Source organism: Octopus bimaculoides, chromosome 15 (assembly GCF_046866305.1).
Source record: "Octopus bimaculoides isolate indiv1 chromosome 15, ASM4686630v1, whole genome shotgun sequence".
NCBI classification, from domain to species: domain Eukaryota; kingdom Metazoa; phylum Mollusca; class Cephalopoda; order Octopoda; family Octopodidae; genus Octopus; species Octopus bimaculoides.
In genome coordinates, this window is record NC_142942.1 from 10,506,918 (window position 1) to 10,533,691 (window position 26,774).

The 26,774-nt window shown below is 32.8% G+C and overlaps 1 protein-coding gene across 1 annotated transcript in view; it reads right to left on the bottom strand.

The window, feature by feature from the left end:
• Positions 1-6: 6 nt before the first annotated feature.
• The window catches only part of LOC106873618 (filamin-A), a gene marked incomplete at its 3' end in the record, with an annotated part of 130,135 nt that continues 103,367 nt past the window's right edge, over positions 7-26,774 (bottom strand). Inside the window, exons 25-41 of the mRNA XM_089363411.1 lie at positions 26,083-26,194; positions 24,929-25,069; positions 24,233-24,361; positions 22,953-23,126; positions 22,070-22,231; positions 21,420-21,623; positions 20,396-20,548; positions 19,372-19,500; positions 17,862-17,882; positions 10,266-10,430; positions 10,019-10,120; positions 9,642-9,779; positions 9,364-9,494; positions 8,424-8,541; positions 7,542-7,568; positions 1,655-1,825; positions 7-512 (exon numbers count right to left, since the gene is read on the bottom strand). Of these exons, the coding sequence (XP_089219537.1) occupies positions 7-512; positions 1,655-1,825; positions 7,542-7,568; positions 8,424-8,541; positions 9,364-9,494; positions 9,642-9,779; positions 10,019-10,120; positions 10,266-10,430; positions 17,862-17,882; positions 19,372-19,500; positions 20,396-20,548; positions 21,420-21,623; positions 22,070-22,231; positions 22,953-23,126; positions 24,233-24,361; positions 24,929-25,069; positions 26,083-26,194 (2,583 nt within the window). The remainder of the gene's footprint in view (positions 513-1,654; positions 1,826-7,541; positions 7,569-8,423; positions 8,542-9,363; positions 9,495-9,641; positions 9,780-10,018; positions 10,121-10,265; positions 10,431-17,861; positions 17,883-19,371; positions 19,501-20,395; positions 20,549-21,419; positions 21,624-22,069; positions 22,232-22,952; positions 23,127-24,232; positions 24,362-24,928; positions 25,070-26,082; positions 26,195-26,774) is intronic.

The window sequence follows — 26,774 nt, forward strand, 5'->3', positions numbered from 1 at the left end:
GGGAGAGAAAGGGAGAGAAAGAGAAAGGGAGAGAAAGAGAAAGGGAGAGAAAGAGAAAGGGAGAGAAAGAGAAAGGGAGAGAAAGAGAAAGGGAGAGAAAGAGAAAGGGAGAGAAAGAGAAAGGGAGAGAAAGAGAAAGGGAGAGAAAGAGAAAGGGAGAGAAAGAGAAAGGGAGAGAGAGAGAGAAAGAGAAAGGGAGAGAGAGAAAAAAGAGAGAGAGAGAGAGAAAGAGGAGAGAGAGAAAGAAAAGAGAGAAGAAAAAGAGAGAGAGAGGAGAGGAGAAAGAGAGAGCCTACCTGTAATCTTTGCTTTGAATGGAGAACCAGCAATACCAACTCCACCATAACGGATATTAATAAGATAGTCTCCGGGTGCTGTTGGTGTGTAGCTGAATTCATATCCTTCTTCAACTTCTCGGCAGTCTAATTTCACCTTAGATGGGCCTTCAACAGTAACGGCTAATGCACCAGAGCCGGCATTAACTGTGCTAATTATGAATTTGGCTACTTGACCTTACAAAAACGAAATTCAAACCACATTAAGCTTTCATTTGCACTGTAGGTTTTTAGCAACAGCTTAATACCTTTGCGACCATACATCAAGAAATATATTACCTAGAGGGTTTTAAATTAACTTTTTTTATTTTCTGAATGCAAAATTATTAAAAGATGAGTAATTTAAAATGAGCTTTGCCTTATAAAACTAGGTATGGTCTTAGGTGAATTGCAGTCAAAGAGTCTATTAGAAAGTTAACTGCCATCTCTTTTTTTAAATAAAAAAAAATTAGATATTTGAAAACGGATTCCAATGGCATAAAAATAAAAACTACAAAAAAATATTTTTACATTTAAAATGCCATATCACTGGCCAACACAAACATATCTTAGTTTTAGATACATCTATACAAGGTAATATAGAAATTAGATATTTCATTAAAATATGAAATTCAAATTTTCTGTTTATTATTCTGAAATTAAATTTTTAAATAATCTGCAAAATCCTTTAAAATAATCCGTATTTAAAAAAAAAAAATTTTTTTCATTTAGAATACAAAGTTCCATCAAAATTGACTCTTACAAATAATGTTCTTCAATGGATTTAGAGAGAAAAAATTTGGAGGAGGCTAAATTGGAAAACTTGTTTGAACGAATCAAGAAGTTCAATATAGGGACATATGTGGTTGAGAAGCTTGCTTCCCAACCACATAGTTTCAAGTTCAGTCAGACTGCGTGGCACCTTGGGTAAATGTCATCTTATAGCCTCACAAGTAGATTTGGTAGAGAAAAACTGAAAAGAAGCTCATTGTGAGTGGTCCTCCACAACTGCTTGGTTTGTTTACATCCCCATAACTTAGAGGTTCAGCAAAAAGACCAATAAAATAAGTACCAGGCTTTAAAAAAATAATAATAATAAAAGGTATTGGGTTTGATTTATTCAACTAGAAACTCTTGAAGGTGGTGCTCCAGCATGGCTGCAGTGTAATGACCGAAACAAAAGATTCAACAATTTCCTTCAAATTGATAGCAAACAGAACTAGCTTCCAAGTCAGAGCCATCTTAGCATCACTGGGATTTCAGGGACTTCTGGGAAACAGCCTAGTGTGCCCATGCCTTAAGACAATATTGCTCCAAGTCAAAGACTAATAGTTACTTACGTGTACGTCCTTGATATAAGCCTTCTCCGTAAGCAGTGACCCTTCCTGGATCAGCATCAACTTTGCCAACAAGTACTCTGAAAGGACTGCCTGGGATGTGACAACCATCGAAAGTAACATGGACAAGGTGAGTTCCATTTTCTTTAGGGATGAAACTGACAGCATATTCACCTTAAAAAGAGAAAAAACAAATTAACAAGAAGCAGAGGTATTTGCAGTTTGCTTAATTATAAAATATTTTCATAAGCAAAAGGGTGCACCAATATTTTGATTGTTTTAATTCATAAAACTAAAGATATTCTGAAACAGAAAAAGAATAATGAAGAACTTAAACTATTAAAGCTAAAGTAAGAAATGAGAAACTCTGCAAGTTTATATATAATATAGCACAAGGTTTTAAAATATCTTTAAAAGCCAAAGCTACATGATGTTAAATAGACGAAAAAAGAAAATATTCATTAAGTGCTGGTGTGCATTAAGCAATTTTTTTTTTGTTTTTGTTTTTACTTGTTGCATAAAAACTGTTCACATGTGGAATCATTTACAAGATTAAACAAATATTTTTTTAAAGTAACAACAAAAAGTAAAAAAAAATATCAAAAGCTTCATTATGATGAAAAATATAGCCATGCTGCATAAGATATTACACATTAAAGACAACAAAAACAAGAAAAAATGAAATGATTAATTACTTGTATAACTGAAGTGTCTAGACCAAAATGCCATTGTATTAACTTTAAATTTTCCTTTTTTAAAATGCCAAAACTATGTGTATGTGAGTGTGTCTGTGTATGTATATACACACACATAGATAAAATGAAGGTATACTGAAATATAATTAGGTTAAACTAGATCATTTATATATCTGAATCAAAAGATCCCCAGGTTCACAGCTAATCTCCTGTGTTTAACTGCCACCCCACTCCATGTGTTGAATCTCCCACTGGCCTAAGATTTTGCTCAAAATAGACTTCCCACAGGAGCAATAGAACTTAGCACTGTAGGTTCACAGAGTTCCATTGCAGTACTGGTGCCTACAGCAGTGAATTATACCACCCAACAAGACTCTTGACATGGTTGCTTGATCTGCTAGAAATATCAAGTAAATCTTACTCAAAAATCACACCAAACCATTTTTGAAAAGAAAGTAGCATTTTATAATGTAGTCCTGGATATACTATGCTTAAAAATGAGCTACCTACCCCCTGGGCTAAACCGATATCAATCAGCCATAAAGACCTCAATATATAAAGACAAATGGTGCTCTTAGAACAATCTTTATGGAAGTCAGACTTAACCAATGCTACATAAATATTACAAAAAAAAAAAAAAAAAAAAAAAAAAATTACCAAAGACAAATCCAGGTTTCTGTCAAACCAATACCTTGACCTAAAGTTACAAAGTAAATCACTAAAATTTTCTTTCACAAGCCACATTAAATGGTTCTAATTTCTACAAAGTTTTCAAATATCTTGAGAAAACTGGCAGGGAGAGCAAACAAATACTAATTTATTACCACCATAGAATATCTAGTGAAGGTACATGGCTTTGTGGTTATGGCTGTAAGATTGTAGTTTCAATTTCTGGACTGGGCAATGAGTTGTGTTCTTGAGCAAAGCACTTCATGTTGTTCCAGTCCACTCAGCTGGTAAAAATGAGTAATCCTGCGATGGGCTAGCGTCCCATTCAGGAAGGAATATATACACCTGAGAAACCAGGAAGTCAAGCCTATGCTTCTTACAGAGTAATGTGGATCTACCCACTAACATGGATTTTATTTTTTATTTGTAAGTCAAAGCAAAAAAAAATATTTGAGCTGTTGTATATCTAACAATGGCAGATAGACATATTTAAATTAGTTTCACTTAAAAACAAAATTGTAGACAAAATTAATAAACAAAACGTTAATGGTTTAAAATGAACTACAGTTTACTCTAACGATTGAAACACAGCAGAATGTAAATTTAAACAAAAATAAGTGATTATGTGTGACACATAAGCAATGTATAAAAAGGCCAAATAAAAATGTACACCAGTGTCATGTAAGAGAGAAATAACCCTAATACATCTTAACGGCAAAAATGAAGTTTTATATATGTATATATATAGGAAGATAAATGAGATAAGAAGTTTCACAATATCTGTTCAAACACCATGAAGTTATCAGTATGTCTACATACAGTTAAATGTTATGTATCTTTTCATATATATATTTTCCCTAAAACTATATATTTTATATATACTTTATCTATAAGGCTCAATTTAATTTTAATAAATTGATTTTAATTGAGTTTTTTACCTGTAATTTTGGATTCTGTCCCTAATATTATTTATATATATATATATATATATATATATATATATATATATAATGCATAATTATTGCGGCTTTTTTCAACAAATTTTATTCAACAAAAACAACATGTAACAAAAACATCTTTAAATGATTCTTCCGAAGCATATTCACCATCTACTTCAATTACTGCTTCCCATTTGCTTGGCAGACAGTCAGACCCTCATTTAAAGATGTTTTTGTTAAATATTGTTATTGTTTTCGTCGAATTAAATTTGTTGAAAAAAGTTGCAATAATTACGCACCAACTCAATAGATTCTATACTCTCAATCATATCAAATCCATCTTATGCAAAAGAACAGATTAAAATAGCCATCTGTGTATCATAATGTAAATACAGTGAAAGGGTAAATTAACTGTAGTATTTGTCCAGAGATAACATCTCTGATGGATGGGCATGCTTGCCTTTCAACTATGTATTTATATTAAGTATGATACACATATAGCTGTTCATATTGAGTGCTTTCATCTTTGTTCATACTAATGACAGCATGTGTTTGTATGCATGCATGCATGCATGTGCATCAATGATAACAAATGGCAGAAACTATCATCTTTAATTTTCAATTAACCATATACATGTTAGGAAATTATGTATAGTTGAATGGTTAAGAAATTCACTTGATGATTACAAGGTTCTGAGTTCAATTCCACTGCAAGATATCTTGAGCAAGTGTCATTTTCTATATTCTCAGATTACCTTGTATCTAGCAAGTGTAACTGGAGAGACAGGAACTGCATGGAAGCCTGTCAGATGGATTGTATCTGACAGTGAAAAGGTTCAGCTTTGTCATGCCAATTCCATAACAGAATTACTTTAAGAATACTTGTGTGTGTGAGATACTCAGCCACTTATGTGACAATTCAATGTGCTTGGTAGTTCAGTTAATAGAAAAACTGAAAATATATGGTCATAAATTATGACCAACATCATAGTTTTAAGACCTGTCTTGTGGATGCTCTGGGATGCATAGTCAGTGAAGTTTCTGAGGTCTCAAAGTTTTGGGTTTTGCCCAGCTGGGGTTGATCAAGTTCCAGCCTGTATACTGATAGCAGTAGACTGCCGGTCAGTCCTCTTTATCCCAAAAAGTCACCTGGTGGCCTTCTCTACAGATTCAGTGATAGAATTCATAGTTTCACTCTTCAATGCACCAGTAACTCTAAGCCCAATCGGGACACCCAATAGATCACACTACGGGACATATTTACAAGAAACAAAAGCCACAGTATTAATAGGATGTATTAAGTGTGATACTAGTGGAGAGTGTATTTATATTATTAATAATTAGGTACCAGTACACTATCACCTGGGCCTGCCTGCTGTAGTCATTTAAATGTGGTATAAAATGTAATATAAGTGTGTGTGTGTGTGTGTGTGTGTGTGTCTCAAATCAAAAGCAGCAGGTTTAAGGTAGTGAAGGAAGGGGGAAATGACTAAGTTGCTGAGGCTTAAGAATTAATGAGAGATTTGATGACAAACAGGTGTACAATAGCTAAAATTAATTAGCATGATGCAAATTAATGATGATTGCTAACAAAAATGTTTATATGAAAAGCAATGCAAAAAAAAAAAAAAAATTAAACACAAATTATGTGCATATACACACACATGCATGCACATACACACAAAATATAATTTGTGAAAATGTGTCCTGCAAAGTGATTAAGGTAATTATAATGTTAACCTTCAGTAAGTTTATATATATATATAGATATATATATATACACACACATACATTTATGTCTGAGGAAGACCATCACTGCCCATTAAAACTGCACTTGTAACAGACTCTTTTAAAGTCTGCTAAGCTCTTATGTGTCTTTTGGGCAGACTTTATAAAGAAAGATGCAAATGTGAATATCAGTATGAAAGATAAATGCCTTTAAGCTGATATTAAATTTGCAAATCTTCAAGTGCTGCATGTCATACAATCTTTTGTCAGGAACAGACAGAAGTCAGCTCTTTCGTCTAACCCGACAGTTGTTGGTGACTAGTGAACCCAGTCTTAGACATGAACACACACACAAATGTTATATATATATGGTAGAACAGACAGGACAAATAAAACTCAATGAGTATACATGCATATTTTTTTTTTAATTGGTAGATGTTATAAAAGTGACATAAGGGCCAGTTGTTTCAGACAAAGCACTTAAGTTTGGTCAGTGTTTCTGTATGAAACTTTCCACTCATATGTTACTTTGTAACTTCCACTGATTAATAATAAGTGTGTGTGTGTGTGTATATATATATATATATACATATATATGTATATATATATATATACATACATACATACACACACACATATATATATACACACATTAATATTGAACAGTGAGAATGAATGATCAATACTGCACTGGTGAATAGATATTCTTTATTTGTGGGTTATCAAGTCTACCAATGGTTTCATGCCGAATTTAATTATCAAGTCTGCCTCATGGGAACATTGGTGTTTTTCTCCAAAATGGAGACATAGCCTTGTTAACCCCAAAATAAAGTGTAGGTGTGTGTATATAATTGTGCTTCATAATAGAGCTTACAAAGAGATTATGGAATCTTTAGTTATAAAGCTCTTCAATTTATTTTCAGGATTATAGATTCCAAGAATATTCTCCAAAACTAATGCCTGAAATTTTCAAGACTAGGTCTGAGAGATAATGGAAAGCTACAGGCTTTTTCTCCCTTAGCTACCAGAATTTGATGACATTTGCAGAAAACACCAATAACAATCAAGAAACAAGATTACTGCTCAACTAAAATGATGTATACTACAGATTAATATTATTATTATTTACTGGAATAAAATCAACTTTTGGCTTTTATCTGTCTTGCATGAGATCATATTCAGTAGTGAACATGTACTAAATTGAATTCAATAGGTTATGTCCTGCCTCTTCAAATTTAGAATATCATGCTAATGATGTGAGAAATCTATTGTGTTTTAAGTGTGAATAAAATCTAATCAAAACATGTGCCAAAGGCAGAATGAAGTACATTGTTGCAATGTAAATGGTATTGTAGATCTAATGGAACTGATGTCAGCATGGTAAAAATGTCAAGAAGTATAACTATGATGAAAATTAAGATATGGTTACTGCTATAAAATCTTCATTTTATTTACTTACTGGAAAAATGTATGAATGAGACGAGCGTTAAAATATTAATGAGATATATGTAAGGAATGAAATATTAACCGATTCCTTTTTTTTAATGAGAAATGGTTAGATAAAAGACAGTAGTAAAACGCTTCTTCAAAATAAAATAAAAATTAAGAGTTGCTTTATAGGGGAATAAGAATTTTGTGCAAAAATAGAGAATCTGTTTTAATATTTAATTAAAAAAAAAAAAAAAAAAAATTAAAATTTGCAAAAACAGATGAGTGATTGGTAAAATAAAATGAATAAATAGGTAGGAGGAGGAGGAGGTGACTGCATTCAACCAACTATTTCTGACTAAAAACAGTCAGAAATATGTCAGAATGGGCCGAAATGTGAGTCTTGTGTCAGCAGTGACAAGGCACTCTTACCTACTCTGGAAGGTAGTGTTTTCTGGGCTGAAGGAGAAAAGTAAGGTCTTTCTTGTCTAAACATTATAAACAATTTGTAATTTGTTATATTTTCCTTTTAGAGAGTACGACTATAATTGAAATATATTTACAAAACATTTTAAGCTAAAAATAAAACTCATTTGATGTTAGAAATAAAAGTTATTGAAATACATTAAAGTCAATATTTGCTGAAATACAATTTTAGATAATCTCTTTTTTTTTTTTCTATTTTCTTATGGCTACAAATACAGTTTTAACCCTTTGAACCTGAGTATGCTTTAGAAGGTGCAATTTCATTTAACTATCCCCTGTAAGATCTAAAAACAAGCAGCCACATAGCTTTAATTCGCAGAAACCATTTTATTTTCAGTCAGCCATAAACACTAAAGATATATGGTTTCATGACTGAGACATTTAGCTCATGTTCAGAAAGCCTCGAGTTCTAGTCTCAGCTCTGTATTGTGTCATTGAGCAAGACTTTATTTCTTGTTACTCCAGTCCACTCAGCTGGCAAAAATGATTTGTACCTGTAGTTCAAAGGGCCAGCCTAGTCGTATTCTGCATCATGCTGTGTCTCCCAGAGAACTACATTAAGTGTACGCGTATTTGTTAAGTGCTTAGCCAATTGCACATCATATTTCATGAGCAGATTGTTCTGTTGATTGGATCGACTGGGACACTCATCGTTGTAACCAACAGAGAGCCAGGCAAACACAAAACCATGTGACCACTCACTTTTTACATCCCCTGAGTTCAAAGGGTTAAATAAGTTGTTAACAAGCAGAACATGGAAGGGGGGGGAAAAATAAAATAAAAAGGAGGGAAACAACTTACAAAGACCAATACAATAAATATAATTACCTTCATTAATTTCATTGACTAAAGCATCATCCTCTACTCCAGAGGGTGAAACAACCTTTGCAAGCAGTTTGCCATGAGCACCATTGAAAGACACTTTGAAGACGGCAGGCTTGTTTACCTAGAAAGGAACAACAAAAACTAATGAATAAAGGTTTTAAATTCTTACAAACTCTTTGACATCAAAATTAAGGGATGACATCTAGAAAAGATCCTTAAACTCAATTTAGTTATTTTTATGAACCCATGCAACACTATGTTCAAAACTAAAATTCACACAAACACACACACTTGTATGTATGTGATGGTAAACCAGATGGTAAACCAGATGAAACTTCAAAGAATCAATCATTCCCTTGTAAAAATTGATATGTGCTCTACTAAAAACCATTTGGTGACCCTTCGTTAATATCAAATTGTCTTTCTGCACAAGTTGATATATAAGCTAACATGAATAACCATGCAAACACCGACATAAACAATGGGCTTTGTACAGTTTCTATTGATCAAATTAACTTTCAAAGTATTATCCAAACGTCTTGCAACAATGGGACTAATAACAAAATCACAGTCAAGAGGCAAACTTCTAAACCACTAAGCTATGTTTGTACTTTACACAGCAAAAGTAAACGTTTCTTCTTTTTCTGGGTAGGGAGTGACATATGAAGCAATCATTCCAAAAGGAAGTTGTTCTAAATCATTTATGCAAATCATCATTTAATGTCGGTTGTCCATGCTGGCATGGGTTGGACGGTTTGAGTGGCCAGGCATACTAGAAGGCAGCACCAGACTGAGACACTGGACAATATTTTCAAGACCTATTAAAGAGGAGATGGTCATGGCTGGAACCTCTGTTTACAACTGAGAAGATCTGTGGTTATTTATATATATATATATAACCTCTTATTCTGTCAAAAAGAGAATACAACGTTAGCAATATTACCTGCAATCCTTTCTCTTGAAGAGAATGAACTGAGAGTTTTTGAGCATCTCCAACACTTGGCGAAATGGCCACTCTGAAAGGTGACTCTGGGATGTGTTCATCGTTAAATTTAACAGATACCAGGTACTCTCCTGCAAATTATATAAATAATAATATGTCATAACTTGGATCTATAACAGTCAAATTCCAATTGCAACACAACCAAATTATAATTTTACAGCAAGAGATAATTACAAAGCGAAAAGAATGCGAAATTAATAAATAAGCAGGATACTGACCAGGCTCAGTGCATACATAGTTCACACCACAAGAACCATCTTTTCTATCTTCAAAATCTATTTCAGCTTTAGATGGCCCCTCAACAGCAATAGACAAACCACCAGCACCAGCTTCCCGAGTATAAATGTTGAATTCACCTTTAGAAATAGAGGAGAAACAACTGTTGTATAAGATGTGTATGACCAGGAGTAAAGAAAGGCTGCTGCAATAATACAGAGTTATTTATGATTGAAGCAGAGCTAAAAGATTAATGTGAACTATTTTGGAAGTTAATATCAGATTTTTGATTTTACATGTCAAGTGGGAAAAAGAAACCAAGAATTTACAAATATGTAATATTTTGGTCTCCATTTGTAATTATGATTAAATTACTTACAAGGTGAGTGTACTTCTCCTTTCTCTAAGCCAGGACCAGCTGCATGCACTTTGTGGGCTCCGCCTCCAGTAATAGGCCCGACTGTGAATTCAAAGGGGCTGCCTAAAAACGAAAAATACAAAGAATAATTTAGATATACATAGATCTGGAAATCAAATCTGAAATTTCAAAATGAATTGTTTTTTATTTTTATTTTTTATATCTGAGAATAATATAAAATGCTCAAAGTAACTTAAAATATGCTCACCTGGAATATGCATGTCTTTGTGCTTTACACTAACTGTATGGACTCCCATTTCTTTGGGAACGAATTTGATACTATAGTGACAGTCATTTAAGCTAATTACATCGCAAACTTCAGTTACACCTGATGGGCTGGTTACAGAAGCAGTCATATCGAAAGGACTTGTGCCTACAATGAAACAGGAGAGATATTAATTACATATTTTTATTAAATTATAACACTGAAATTAACATTAGTAAAATGATAATTTCCTAAACTGAGCATTACATAAATATTTGTTTAAATATATTTTGTCTAAATGTTTTAGAAACAAGAATTAGACAATACATACATTTCAAAGTTTTTTTTCTTTGTATTTCTTACAGCAAGACAATTGCTATACTGCAGTTAAACTATGCTGAAGTTTCTAATTTTAATTTAAAACAAATACAATTAAGAGACAAAAAAGTCAATGTTGTTAACACACAAGTTTATAAACAATGATGCTTTCATTTATGGCATTGGTTGCCCAATAACAAAGCGCAAATGATATTTAATAATGGAGCAGTATTATTTTATCAACTAAGAAAGATTAAATTCTTAAATATAAAAATGTTCATACAATGAAATGATATGGTTTAATTAAGATAATCTGAAATTTGTAACAGGAGTTTGCACAAAAAAAAAAAAAATTCTTTGAAAGAAAAATTGCATTTTTCTGTAACTGAGAAAAGATGCTAGTCAGGTGGAAAAAAAAAAAACAACAAATAACTGTGAAAGCACCATAAAGCTATGGCAAATCTAGGTGATAAGTTAATTCTATTTTCTGCATGGCTCTAATACAAAAAAAAAAAAAAAAAAAAAAAACTTCAGTTTTTTTCTTTCAGCTGCCGTAGATGCGCGAAAATAACTGTGAATGAACATGTGTGTGTGTGTGCATTATATACATACACACACACATAAGATAAAGTATAAAGAATCCAAATTTTTAGTGTCCCATCAAGTGAAAGGGAGAGGGAGAGGAGGACACTTTTACAGCAAATTTATACAGGACGGAAGGATAGAGACAACTGTGTGAACTCAGTTTGAATGGTTGGAGGGAGAAAAAAATGAAGAGAAGCAGTTTGTGATTATATAAGGATTAGAAAAGGTGTTTAGTACAGAGTTTAGTGACAATGTGAACGAGTTGAGATACTGAAGGCAAAGAGAAGAAGCTGAAAGTGGTAGACAGAAAGTAAAGCAAAAGAACACGAGTTCAATATAGCAGTACAGAAGCAGACAGACAACATTTGAATGGTGGGCCAGAGGTTTTAAAAGTTTCAGTAAATCGATAGCATGTGAGAATTTTCTTAAGGTGCAGTCGAAATTTCATGTGTGAATTAACACAAAGTGCAACGGGCCACAATCGTGGCCGTTAGGCACAGGTTGACAGGCCACAATCATGGCCCAGATAGATGCATTTAATTTATGGGCGTTTGTTGGGGTTTAATGTCACTCAAACGCTCCGATACCCTCCAGAATGCAAGAGGACTAATAATTCAACTAATGATTTTTCAGATGATGTAAAACTTGCCACCATTATATACTAGGATACTCTAACTATTTTTTGCTTTTTATGTCTGCATGGTAGTCTCATTTTCATAAAATGTGCTCAGCAGCCCACGCTGCGTAAGTGCAAATCCCAGCACTTTAGGGGTTAAGTAAACCTACAGTCGCCCTAGTGTTCTAGTGCAGTGTGTATTTCAGTTTCGTAAAAAGTAGCAATTCAGAGCTGAAATAGTATTTTCATGAGCCTAAAAAGGGAGCACAATTTTGTGAAGCAAACTTAACTTAGAAAATTGTGAGGTGGGAAGCAGTGTGATAAGATTTGAGATCTATTTAAACAGTATATTTAAGTAATGTGGTGGTTTGAAATGTATGTTGTTCTGAGAGTACAGAGGAAGCAGAGTTGCAAATTTGTTCTTTAAAATGTCAAGTGTTTCAAATCTCCATTTCAGCTGTTCAAAGATAAGCAGAACTCACAGAAAGTGTTGACATTTCATATGAACAAAGTCATTGTGATAAAATAAGGGAGATAAGTAAATAGGCCATTGAAGGAAGTGAAGGTCAGAAAGGAATCTGATATAGAATCAATAGAGTGATAATAAAAGACAAAACTTGTTTACACAAGGAGATATCAGGAACTTCTCAACTCAGTTGTAATGGAGTTTTATGAACAGGCAGTTGCATCTGACTTTCATTACCAGACAGAATAGAAGACTTTCAATGAGGTCAAGAACAGTAACATTGCTGTTATTGAAGTTAAGGGCAAGAAGCCACTGATGTGATATATGAAAGTGGTCAAAGGGAATTTAGTTTTCTAAAATCAGTACAGATTGGGAAGAAATTAAATGATGTAGTAAGGATTGTTTATAATTATCCCATCAATTTTGAGTTGTTGGATGGATATAATAAATCAGTAGTAAGCAGTATTCGAGAAATTGCCTTAAAATGGTAAAAATTTGGTCAAGATATAGGCAAAAATGAGCAAGTGGCACCAATTCCTGACACTGTTTCAAATGAACAAATGATAGTTAATCAAATGATGTTGCATGTATTTCATAACTGAAAAATAGTGATGAACCAGATTACGTCAGTTGAATCCGTTTGTTGGACGCATCACAATAGTTGTTGCCTGCAATTTCTATTTTAACCGTTTACTGTCTATATTTAAATTTTTAATTAATTTAGAAAATAATCAAAAATCTGGGAGAGTGGAAATTTAGAAAATAAGTTTTTCATTTATGTTCAAAATAGTAGCTTAATAAGGAAATAATTTAACAATAGCATCTTACATTAAATTATGATGACAGGTTTTAATTTTAATATGAAACCTTGAAAATAGGCAATCTTTTATAACTGAATCAAAGATGAATTCAGTGGTGGTGATATCGAAGGATTAAGCTTTCTTAGGCCAAGAGTAAATTCCTTAATGATATGTAGTCAATATAAAATTGACAAAATATCGATTAGCTGATTTTGAATAAAGATGACAATGTATTTGTTAACTAAGTGGAAAAGATTTAAATGTAGACAAACTTCATTTTATTTATCTTTATAGAGGTAATATTTATATTTTGGGATTTTTTTAAAACCTGGTGATCATTCAGAATGATTTCCAACCAGTTTTCTTCAAAATTTTCCAATTGTTTTTGACTAAATTAGACTTCTATAAAACTGACTATTAAAGAAAAAAAAAAAAAAAAAAAAAAAAAAGTAGCCTTTTATTTGAAACTTTTAGTAAAATCAAAGCATCTAAATTGTTAGCAATTGAACGCTTAAAATATACAAGGAATAAAAGTGAGCATTTGTAAAAATTTACTCACAATATTAACACAGTACAGTAATAAGCAATTTTAAATGAGCAACAACACAAGATTCATAGAAAATAATACAATAATATTTAAACATTGTGACACTTTAGTACAGAAACAAAAAAAAAAAGACAAAAAAGCAAAAACAAAGTGACAAAAACAAAAACAAAACCAAGTTTGGTTATTTATAGTCAATATTATTCAACATTTTCACATTGACAAAAACAGACAAACAATTAGAACAAAAGCTAAACAATGAAAGTTCTAACACTGTGCAGATCAGAATGATAAACACTAACATGACAATCACATAACTGGATTCCTCAATACAAAATGGCCAATATGGTCCAGATACTGATATTACACACCACCAAAAAGGTAAAAGAGAAAATAATCTTATTGTAGATTTTCGACAACGGTATTATTATTATTATTATTATTATTGAGGAACCCAAAACAAATTTCTGAACTCGTGCATAAAAGGATACATGCAGCCTAATAAAGATATTAGAGATTTATTCTTTCACACATATGGAACACCATGCATCTATTGTTTCTGACAATGCAAAAAAAAAAAAAAAAAAAAAACATTCTTAACCAGGACTAATTTAAATCATCTTGGGTGGTCCCTGCACTTATCAAGGGAGGGCTGCTCTTGCTCAGATCTTCCTGAGTCAGAGGAAAAGCAAGTCCCAGTATGTCATAGGGACAAGTGGGTGCAGAGAAGTCAAGAGAGTCAGCAATGCAAGATTCAAAAGCCTTGATGGATGGATGAGAGCTTGCTTCATTTGTGAATTTGATGGATGATCAGTGACTCCTTGTTCAGTTCATCCACCCTTGTAAGGGTGTTCATTGATTCTATGCAGGCCAGGACGAGAACCTGGAGTGGCATCATGAACACGAGATTGATAATAAAGATTACATGAGCTAATACAGAAACGGATTAAGATAAAACAAGGATAAGACCAACCAAAGAACATAAATATAGACCAACTAACAGTACAATATTAAGACAATATGAATATAGACCAGTGCTCCGCAACCTTTTTTTTCACTTACAGTACACTTAAATTCTTTTCAAATTCAGCAACACACCTGAACTAAACATATAAAAGTATACGGGAAAAAATATTTAGGTTACACTATGGCACACCTAGCACTGTCTCACGGCACAGTGTGCCATAGCATACCAGTTGAGGAGCACTGATATAGACCTACAAAATATATATATACATGTACGTATACACTACAATGTTAAGACATGAAGGGACAAAGCTAGTTGCGACATGCAGACAGAATATACTTCTTGCGTTACAAAGTATAACTACATTACTTACATAGCCACATCCTGTAGAAAGCTTTTAGTAATTAGATATAGACAATCAACTAGAAATGTAATTAGACAAGATTTTGCAACCACTAATACATGAAGCATTTTTTAAACCACTATACTTCATATCTACTAAGAATTTAAGAATTAGTAAAGCATTCCGATAAAAATCGGAAAAAGAAAAAAATGCTATAAAAATGATTGATATAAAAGATCAGTGTCTGTGGAAATGGTAAAGTAAGAACATCAATGACTCATGTATTTCTATATTTCTCTCCCACAGGTGTTTCGTGTAAAAATATATTTCCTATATTCAGTGTGTTATTTTTAAAAGCAACAGATAATAAAAGTATGCAAGATAGGTTTAAGTAGAAGCTGCAAATGAATTAAGTATCCAAGATTAAACTACACCAATGAATAAATTTCTTATATTTGTCAAATATCAGATTTTAAAATAAATATTCATTTAATATTTCTTTTGGTGGTAAACAACTTCCCTTTTTAAGTTTCTGAAGCGAGAATGAAAAAAAAAAAAAAAAAAATTGCCTAAATGGATTTTACATCTGGGAAGGTATTTTATTTCTGATGCTCTGCTAGAATGATACATTAGAGTATTTTGAAAGAATTCCTATAATAATATTTATCTAAAATGTAAATACATAAAGAAAATGCAGTGTCATTGTTGTAAACAAACTAAAACATCAATATAGAATGTGATAGAATCAAGTTTGCTTACAAATATATTTTTGAAACTCCTTAAACTTTATTTGGAAGAAATTTATAGCAAACATGGTTTTTAATCTATAAGAAATAGTAGATATAAGGATAGTGTGGTATAGTTGCAAAGTGTGTGTGTGTATAGTTTCAAAATACATACATGTTAGCAGGGTCACAAAGTACAAGTGTGTGAGTTTGCTGTCACAAAATATGAATAGTCACATGTGATAACAGTGTTTGTGTATATGCAGTGACAGTACTTGTACATGTGTGCATGTATGACAGCACATGTGTGTGATGACAAATCCATTTTACACACACCTATGATGAAATGCTCAATCATTAAAATTGAAAATTTTAAATGATTTCTTCTGAGACAATAACATTGTCATTATATGGTTATTTTTATGTTTATTATATCTTCATAAATTTATTTTCATCTCCTATTCTTAACATAATTATAATAACTGCACTATAATTCTAAAATATAATTGTAATAAAATATTATAATAGAAAAGAATATTTGGTAAATGCAGTTGTAAAAGTAAAAACAAATCTAATTATTATTAATCCAAAATAAATTTTAGAACTGGTCAAACGTGAACATAAATACTTCACTAAAATCTTGCAAACATCAGAGTGTTTGCAAAATAAAATGTCAATTTTATTTTTTATGGCTAAAATGAAACCCCTTAAAACTTAAGGATAATAAAGAATGATTATATTACTACTACTACTACTACTACTACAGGTAGTGATACAGAATGTCTTACCAACTGATTTCTTTACATCCTGATTGTTAGTAATGGTAATAATATTGTGTGAATCCCATTTTACATAGGGTATATAATCTGTAACAACTTTGACAGGAGACGAATAAGACTTTACAAGAGTAATTGGTACGGTACGCATTTTGAAAGATTTTGTTTCTTTGTGGGTTTCTTATTCGTTTTTCTTTTTGTTATTTGTTTTTTTTAAATCACAGAAACAAAAGTTCTTTTGGGGTGAAAACAAAGAACCGATATAAATATATATATATATATATATATATATATATACAGTACTTCTAACTGTCAACAAGTCACAGGCAAGGGAAAGAAAAAAACAACTAGTTTTTGTTGTTTGAAGAAGCTAAACGAAACTGAAATAGATTCTCCTTCTGCAGAAGAAAGTGAAGAATGAGCAATATAAGCAGTAGCTGAAAGCTTAAAAAGAAGCTGTGCTGGCTGAGAGAAGTTACATTATTGCCCTCCAGCAAGGTGAGTAAAAATATCATTTCAGCAGCAGCAGACAAGCATCTCTACCTTACTCTCCCCCTCCCACCCACTCTTGGCACTGATAACAAAAATCTTAAATGCCAGATTTCACAATAGCTGGAAGTTGTCTTCAGAAATAGAGCCAAAACTCTTTTCTAAGAACTGACAACATTTTTTTGTATTTTTTTTTAACTAACAGCAACTGGACTGTTAACATGGAAAAAATCTACAAGAATGAGGAAAACTTGATTGCAACAGAAATGGCATGGAACTAATTAAATTCTTGGTAGTATGTGATCGCAATTATTTTTTCTTAAGAATAGTAAAAGTTTAAAAAAAAAAACTGAACAAACTTAATACACCAAGTTAGTTTGACAAAGTACTTTTTTTTTTAAAAGTGACTTGCAGTTTATGAAGGGAATGTGCAAGGGTTAATCTGCAGTCCAAAAGTAATGCTGTTAACTATAGTATCAAATATGAGACTTCATGTAGGTACATTATGATGTGGAGGTGAGGATCACACAGTAGAAGACATTAGAACCATAGGGAATTTAATTCAATAAGGAGGTGGATTTTTGATTCTTCAAAATATGTGTATTTATATATAAAACAGAGCCAATGTACTAAACACTTAGGATCATCATAGAGTTTTTATATATCTGAAATACGATACTGAAGAGTTTCAAAACATTTTGTTCAGTAAATCTGAATCTTGAAGTCGATGTTCATGATTTCAGAAATGGAACAAAACTAACAAGGAACCCAGAGACAAAAAAAAAGAGAAAGGGATATAGATGAATATAATTTCTGTTTAAAACACAGAAATGATCATTTTAACATTAGATATATGGGTAAAAAGGCAATTCAGATATATAAAACAGACAATATGAAGATCCAGAGAAAACCGTGTATTGGAGGGTAATAACTGGCTTTAAACATTTTTAAATTTAGTATCAAAAGTTACCTCTGATAGCCAAATAATTTTCTGTAGGAAAAATAATAATATTGCTCAGTGCAAAAACATAGCTTTAATGTAAACAGAAAAAAAAATACATACATACACACATGGAAATACATAATGGGGAAGAAAGGAAACTATCTGAAGTGGAAAAACTTTTAGAGAACTTCCAGGGGTGAAAAAATTCTACAAATAACTATTTGTCATGAAAAGATGGAGAATAAAAAAAGTGTAATGTTTATGTTTAGATGTTCAAAGAACAATAATTTACTGAAATAAATCTTCAGACTTAACATTCTTTTTTCTTCTTCCTTTCCTGTTCTATCATTACTAAATATTATTTAAATAAGCCTGCTGGCTATTCGTGACATCAGGACCTGTAAAGATATTGAAAGGCATTCCAGTGATGGCCATCCTTATCTTTGTAGGAGCATCTAAGATATTCTTTTCTATTCAGCTGGAGATATCACCTGAAAGACTTTTGTAGGATTCTTTTTCTTCTGGGAAAGAATTGATTTGATACATTACAAGGAAATTTTCCTTTCATACCATTTGCTTCAGCTTAATCCAGTTTCCCAGTCACCTTTAATTAAGGTGTCAAATATGCAAAAAAGCAGATGAGGCTTAAGTAGCAACTTCACTTGACTAATAGTAAAGTTCAACTCCATTGTTTAATCCAGGTATCATTCAATCTTCTATATAGGATACATGATAAATAATGTTATTGGTTGGAGCTGTCATTCAAAAGATTGTTCATAGTACAAAAGTAATCAACAGATTGTTTACATCGCAAAAGTAAATGTTGTATGTAATGAAAGTTAGTGAGTTCAATTCCACCTTAAGCTCACATATACTTAAAGACAACAGAACATAATTAGAGAAGATGAAATTGCTTAAAACAGTAGAAAGAAAAAAAAAATGAGGCTAAGAATCTATAAGACTTATTTCAGTATTAGTAACACATTAAAAAAGTGTAATATAATTAAGAAATTTTATATCTAATTTTTCACTTGAAAAAATTTTTAGATTTAATAGTTGGCATTTTCAATGCTACAGCTTTAAATTCATTGATTTTCTATCTTGACTTTATATATATATATATATATATATATATATATATATATATATATATAAAGTGAGAGAGACGTACATGTGTGCAAATGTAAGATAAACAAGACAGAGAAAAGAGTACTTGATGCTAAAGTGAGTATTACAGTTACTGAAGGTGACATTTTCACATTTTATAAAGTTTCATGTCTGAAGATCAGAGACATGAAACTAAATGTGAAGTCTCAAAAGTATTCGTATGAAGCTATTACAGAAGAAAACATAATAGAGCAGGGGTGTGGGGAATCAAGACACCGTTGGTTTCACTTTTTAACACAGTTATAATACAGACACATAGAGGATAGCTAAATCCATACTACCGAGTTTTTTTTATATATTTTTATGAACATCTTTCAAGAACACATGAACACACTAGATTATAAATCAAAACATGAAAAGAATAAGTTACCTGGAATTTTTAAACTGAGTTCACATTGGCTTCCTATGTGTGTGATATCAGCAGCTTCCCGATGTCTAGTAATACGTTCAGTAATACGAGAGGATGGTTCACCACCAATTTTCACACTGAATGGACTGCCTGTTAACAGAACAAGTAAACAACAGGGTTTTTAACAATGAACACAAAGTAATATTAGAACACTAATTTAAAATACTAATTGATAATATGGCACAGATGTGATAGTGTTTGAGAAATCTGTTTTCCAACCACGTAGTTTTGGGTTCAGTCTCACTGCATGGCTCCTTGGGCAAGTGTCTTCTACTATAGCCCCAAGCCAGCGAGAAGCTTCTAAATGAACTTTGTAGATGGAAACTCTAAAAAGCCCATTGTGCATATTTTTGTGTCTCCTTCACCTGATGTCATGTGATTGTTGCAAATAAATGTTGTTCATTCCGAATATTTTATGAAAACATGTTTGGTCAAGAGGAAATATCACTGTTTAGAAACCAGTGACAAATGGCAACAGGAAGGGTGTCCAATCAGAGAAAGTCTGCTTCAATAAACTCCACCTGAAGCATGGAAACTAAGAAACGATATAGATTTTTTGTGAGGACTTAATCTTATGTGGTACAAAGCAACTTCACTAGTGTGAAGCAGTTCACTAATGAGTAGAGACAAAATAAGTGTTAAGACACTTATTTTGAGAGAATGACAACTCTTAGTGCAGGTACCATAAAAAATGCATCTGGTATTCTTAGGAGAGCAGTTGGGGATAGAAAGGGTGTCTAAATTGATTAAATTTCCATCTTACTGCCAATATTCTGGTGGTTCTTGAATTTATCAATCACCTCAAAAAGACCAAAAGGCAACATTGAGCGACAATGTAAATGGATATAACAAAACACCATAAGGTATTTTTTTATGCTCTTTTAATTCTGCTAAATGCCATTACAAAGAACAAAAAAAATGAATGCAATGTGGAATAACATTTTAGTAACAAAAACAAAAAATTTAAATTATGAACACTAATTACCTGGAACATGGACATCAGCAAATTTGATGTTAATGATGTAGGTACCAGGTTCTGTGGGTTTGTAAGTAACACCACATGTACCATCATCGTTGTCTTTACACTCAATATCTGCCTTGCTGGGACCTTCAATGGACAAGCTAAGTCCACCATAGCCTGAAAGAATATAATGATCTCTTATGTAAAATCCCTGTGGCATATTCCAAGAAAAAAAGAAAAAAAAAAAACTTCCACCGTTCCTTTTAGCTTGAGATTTGAAAATATATTTAGAACAAAATTAACACAGAAGTTAATGATCTATGAAACAGAAAGTAGAGGCATGGCTGTGAGGCAATAAGTTTGCTTCCCAACTACATGGCTTTGGGTTCAGTACCACTGCATGGCATCTTGAGCGGGTGTCTTCTACTACAGCTCCAGGCTAACTAAAGCCTCATCTTGTGATTGGATTTAATAGACAGAAGCCCTTTATTTATTTATATATATATATATATATATATATACACACACACACACACATACACAGAAGCTTTGTCAAGCCAAGTGAAATCATAAGTCAAGCCAATGCCAGTGTCACAATTTGCACTTATTCCAGTGGTACATAAAAACACCTGTGCCAGCGGCACATCACATCAGACATCTTCATTAACAACTAAGTGGACACCACTCACAAAAGAGAAACTTTACAATCGGACATGATAAAAAGGTCTTATAGTTTTTAGCTTTTGATATGCGAGGACCACTGAAATGCAAAAAATGATACCTTACTTATAAAGGATCAACTGTACTACAACAACTTCTGACATTCTGAACAAGCAATTTGCATACCATCTCCATTAATCATGTACTTCCTTATCCAGATGTCACACTAAACACTTCAACCAATTCCCACCAACCCAGAACTACGACATTCAGGATCTCCAATATTACTTATGATTTTCCTATACATAACTAAGAGGCCTCCAAAGTTCAGAGGGGACAGATGTCCCCTTGTCTATCTTAAGAACAATAAAAATCAAATTGTACACACCAGCTTCTTTGGTATTGACAGTAAATTCATTGACTTGATTTGCCATTCCTTCAACAATTCCACGGCCAGTCACCTTCACCTTTCCAGCATTTCCCAACTCTCCTTCACCAACATAAATCCTAAATGGACTGCTTGCAATGTGTTGTCCGTTGCGGTAGACGTTGACGAGATGCTCTCCGACTTCATGTGGTGTGAATGAAATACCTGAAAAATAAGGGCAGTACAATATGGATGAAATACATATGTAGAATATAACACAAAGGCATAATCAGGATTAGTTACATGTACAAATACAGATATAAAATGTATATAATTCTTTATACATACACCCTACTGAATCTAGAATACATAAGTGTCTGTGCATCATATATAATATAAAAAGGTGAAATTAATAAAATTGAAGTGTCTTTAAAATTGAAGATGATTAAGTTTGACAAAGCTACTATAGCTTTCTTCCATAGGTTGTACCTAGCTTTAAATGGGTTATGATATAGAGCTTTTAGTTTAAGCTGTAACAAAATTATTTCAAATCAAAGGTGAGCAAATATGCTGCCTATCTTATGATATATGCTATGGAAAATGGTCTGTGAAGTGCAGGCAGACAGTCAGTAAAGTGAGGGTAGATAGTCAATGCAAACGGTTATAGTTACCTAAGTGACCGTTGGACAGCTTTTTCAAAATGCAAGGTTCCTCTTTGCCAGATGGGGTCTTGATCATTGCAGTTAGATTAGTTATGTCAGTTTCAGTGACCTTCAGAGATACTTCACTGCTGCTACCAACAGATATTTGGGCTCTCCTCCTTGGTTCACTTGCTGTAAATAAACAAAGAAACAATTTGATAAATTAAAAGGATTTAAGGCTAGATACTTTCTTCTCTGAAATAATTTAGAAGTATTTTCATTTAATTTATTAAAACTGAAAGGAGTTACGAAATTTACTAATCTTAGATTTTTTTTTAATGATATGCATGTGAAAATGGACCAGTGGATAAATAGGGAATGAGTTATTTCAACTATTAAATTATAAGACAAAAGTTCACATCTCCAGCAAGCAGTTTGTATTTTATTTCTGAACTGAACACAATTCTACATGATTTCAGGTCAGCTAACTCTAAGGAATAAGTAACTGGCATTTTCTTTTTGCAAGGTGGGGAATGTAACTTGTTATAAATGTTCTGTTCAAGAGAAGTTCTATCTGCACCTAAAGCAGGATTTGGATACTTTATGTATTCTATCAATTCATGAAAGCATAAAGCTTAACTTTCACAACAGACTCAAATATTTGACTGAAACAAAATTAATTGACAAAGTCCAGTATGGATTGGAAACTAAAATATATTTTCAACTCAACAAAAAGGACTTTATCTAAGTTTTTTTTTTTTAATTCAATTAAGCTTACTAAAAGATATAACAATAATTAGTTTAAAATTTCTGAAATAACCCCCGCCAATGTTTCACAAACTGGACGATGTTACCAAATGAATAAATAATATTGATGGCAATATATATGTATTTATACAAAGTTTCAACGTACGTGTGATCTTTGGTTTGAATGGTGATCCAGAGATGTTGCTATCAGCAAACTTGACAGTAATACAATACTCTCCAGGAGCTGTAGGCAAGTAGCTAACTGTACATGTACCGTCTTTGTTGTCCACACAGTTAATAGTGGCCTTAGAAGGACCTTCAATGGACAAGGACAAACCGCCTGAAATGAAAAAAAAAAATCATTCTCATTAGTCCTCTTCCGAGCAACAAATAGGAAATCATTGTAGAAACAAGGGTAAAAATAATTTAAACAGAGTTGTGCTTTATTCTTCATATCATTGAGACTTATGTAATTGACATACAGAACTATTGTAAAACAACATGTATCTAATACACCCTTTTTTTTTTTTCCTTTAATCATCCCAATCCACAACAAAGTATTAAAAGGTTCATTATTTAGATTATTATACATCTATTTTATAGAATGAAATATAAACTATTATATTGGTTTATAGTATACTCTAGTATTGTAGGCGCAATGGCCCAGTGGATAGGGCAGCGGACTCGCGGTTATAGGATCGCAGTTTCGATTCCCAGACCGGGCGTTGTGAGTGTTTATTGAGCGAAAGCTCCGAAAGGCTCCGGCAGGGGATGGTGGTGAACCCTGCTGTACTCTTTCGCCACAACTTTCTCGACTATAAGGTTTTAAAGTCAATTTGGTTCAACAATTGAGAAGTGTTTTATACATGATGCATGGTAGTGTTCTATATATGGAATTTTATAGTATCTGCTTTGAGAATCCCTTGATTCACAAGAATTTTTTAAATGACTTTTCAGTTACATGGTCTTGGGTTCAGTCCCACTGCATGGCAACTTGGACAAATGTCTACTACAGCCCTGGAGAGATCAAAGCTTTGAGTGAATTTGGTAGATAGAAACTAAAAGAAGCCTATCGTATGTATGCATGTTTGATCTCTAGTCTTGTCGCTGCATGACGATTGTGAAACAAGTGTCACATCATATACGCAGTGCCATTAGTTCCCACTCTTCCATGAAAGCACTTGGTCATGACAAAATATTAACTTTCTTCAAAGCAACTGAGGGTTGGTAACAGGAAGAGCACCCGATCACAGTAAAATCTGGTTCTATGAATTCCATCTGACCTATGCAAATATGGATGAGTAGACATCAAAGGATGATATGTATAGAATTTAGATTACATGATTCTAAATTCCAACATTGTGTTTTATTCATGAATTAAAACTAAAAGCTTTTGTAAACAAAAAAGTACAATAAAATTGAAAGAAAGAAAAGAATCAAACTGACCTGCGCCGGCATCTTTAGTAACAATGGTGAAGACAGCAGATTCGTTGACGACACCATGTGTAAGACCAGGTCCATGTGCAGTGACTTGGCCACTGTTAATTGCATCCACGTGGAAATGGAAGGGACTTCCTGTTAACAAAGAAAACAAAAGAAATTATACATGTGAAAATGGCTAAGTAGATAAATTTCCAGATGAATTTCTATTTTTGGTAAGAGAAAGAATTAGTTAACACGAGCCTAAAATAATTTGTAATAAAGGCATAAGGCTGTAAATAGTCAGCATTGTTGAGCCCAGTTCACAGCATACTTTATTTTAACCCTGGAAGGATGAAAGGCGAAGTTGACCCTAGCAGGATTCTCTTCAGAATCTAGAGAGACTGTGTCTGATGCTCGAACAATTTTTCCAAATCATAATAATAATCCTTTCTCATATAGGCACAAGGCCTGAAATTTTGTGAGGGAGCTAGTCGGTGACATGGTCTCAAGTTCTCAACTGGTACTATTTCACTGACCCCGAAAGGATGAAAGACAAAATTGACCATGCCAGAATTTGAACTCAGAATGTTAAAACATATGAAATGCTGCTACGCATTTTGTCCGGCATGCTAATGATTCTGCCAGCTAGCTGCCTTAAAAAGAAGAAAAATATGGAAACAAAGAAGGTGCACAAAGAAAAAAAAAAAACGGTAATCTCACCATAGACGGGTTCATTGTTGTACTGGATGTGAAGCTCATGCAAACCAGCTTCAGTTGGTTGGTAACGAACACCAACGGTACCATTCTTGTTGTCTTCAATTTTGGGATAAACCTTCTTACCAGAAGGAGTGATAATGTGACCTAAGAGAATAAAAAACAAAATGTGAGAAAATACAAAATTATTATTGTATTGTCATCTTCAACAAGTATCTACTATAGCCCTGGTGTTCACCAACACCTTGTAAGTGGATTTGTTAAATGGAAATTTAAAGAAGCCCGTTGTGTGTATGCAGGTTTGTCTCTTCATATTTTGACATCACTTGATAGTCATAAATGAATGTCACCATCATGAAAGTGGTGTCCATTTCCAATTTTCTATGAAAACATATTTGGCCATGGAGAAATATTACTTTGCCTGGCAACAGGAAGGACATCCAGCTACAGAAAATCTGTCTCAAACTCCATTCAACCAATGCAAGCATGGAAAAGTGGACATTAAAAACTATGATGATGTCAATGATTCAATATAATAAATGAAAATAAATCCTTTAGATTACTTGTTAGAAAAGCCAGAAAGAGCCAATGTAGAGTTCTTTATTAGATATTTAAGGTCTCAACTGAAACGAGATATTTCTGGTCATGGTTTACTAAACTACTTCATTTTACTTTTCACTGATCTGACAATGAAACTATTAGTGACCATAACTATAATCATATGAATTCAAAGATCAGGCATGGTCTTATGGTTAAGAAGTTTACTTCCCAATTCCATGTTTTTGGGTTCAGTCTCCTGTATGGAACTCAGGCAAGTGTTTTCTACTCAACCAAAGTATTATGACTGAATCTAATAGAAACCGAAAGGTGTGTGTGTGCATGTGTACTTCCTCATCGTGGCATTGCATATTTGTGTCATCATCATACAAGTGTTGTCAGTTTCCAATCTTCCATGAAAATGTGTCCATTCACATACAAGATATTGTTGGTTGATTCGGGGCTATAGAAGAATACATTTTCCCAAGGTGCCATGCAGTGTGACTAAACCTAAAATCATATGGTTGTGATGGCAAACTTGAGCTTTTTAACCACACAGCCATATGTTACGAGAAAGAAAAATTTATATATATATACATATATATATATATATATATACTAACCTGAGACAAAGTTGAAAACTGGACCAACAGGGATGCAGAAATCTAATGGATGGTATGGTGCAGGAGCACTCTGGACTTCATCAACCTTAACTGGTTTGATAATATCATCAACCTAAAATGAAAAATAGAGAAAGGAAGGGTGGTCAGAATTGAATATCTGAATGAATAATAGATTATTCCACAGCGCCCACAGGAGGTAAATTAAAGCATTGGTTAAAACATTAGTTAAAGTATTGGTAGTTTTAGGTGATTATTATTAGTGAAAGTAGCTGACTTAAAAGCCAGTGAAAACACAACTGTTATGAATTAAAAGTGTATGATAGTATATACTCTTAGTTTGGATTTGTAGTAATTTAATAAAGACACCAAATATGACAATATCCACACAAAACCAGCATCAAGTATTCAATTCATTATTCCAATATACTTCTAAATAAGTCTACTGTACCAATATCAGTTTTAAATTTTTGCACAAGTCCAGCAATTTCTGGGAGGGAAGGAGTTGATTGCACTGGCTCCAGTGCTCGACTGGTACTTATTTTAATCGAATCCGAAAGTATGAAAGGCAAAGTTGACTATGATGGAATTTGAACTTAGAAATGCTGTTAAGTATTTTACCCAGTAAGCTAAGGATTCAGCCAGCTTGCTGCCTTGTTCTGTACTAGTATCAGTAAATGGAAATGTGGTGTATA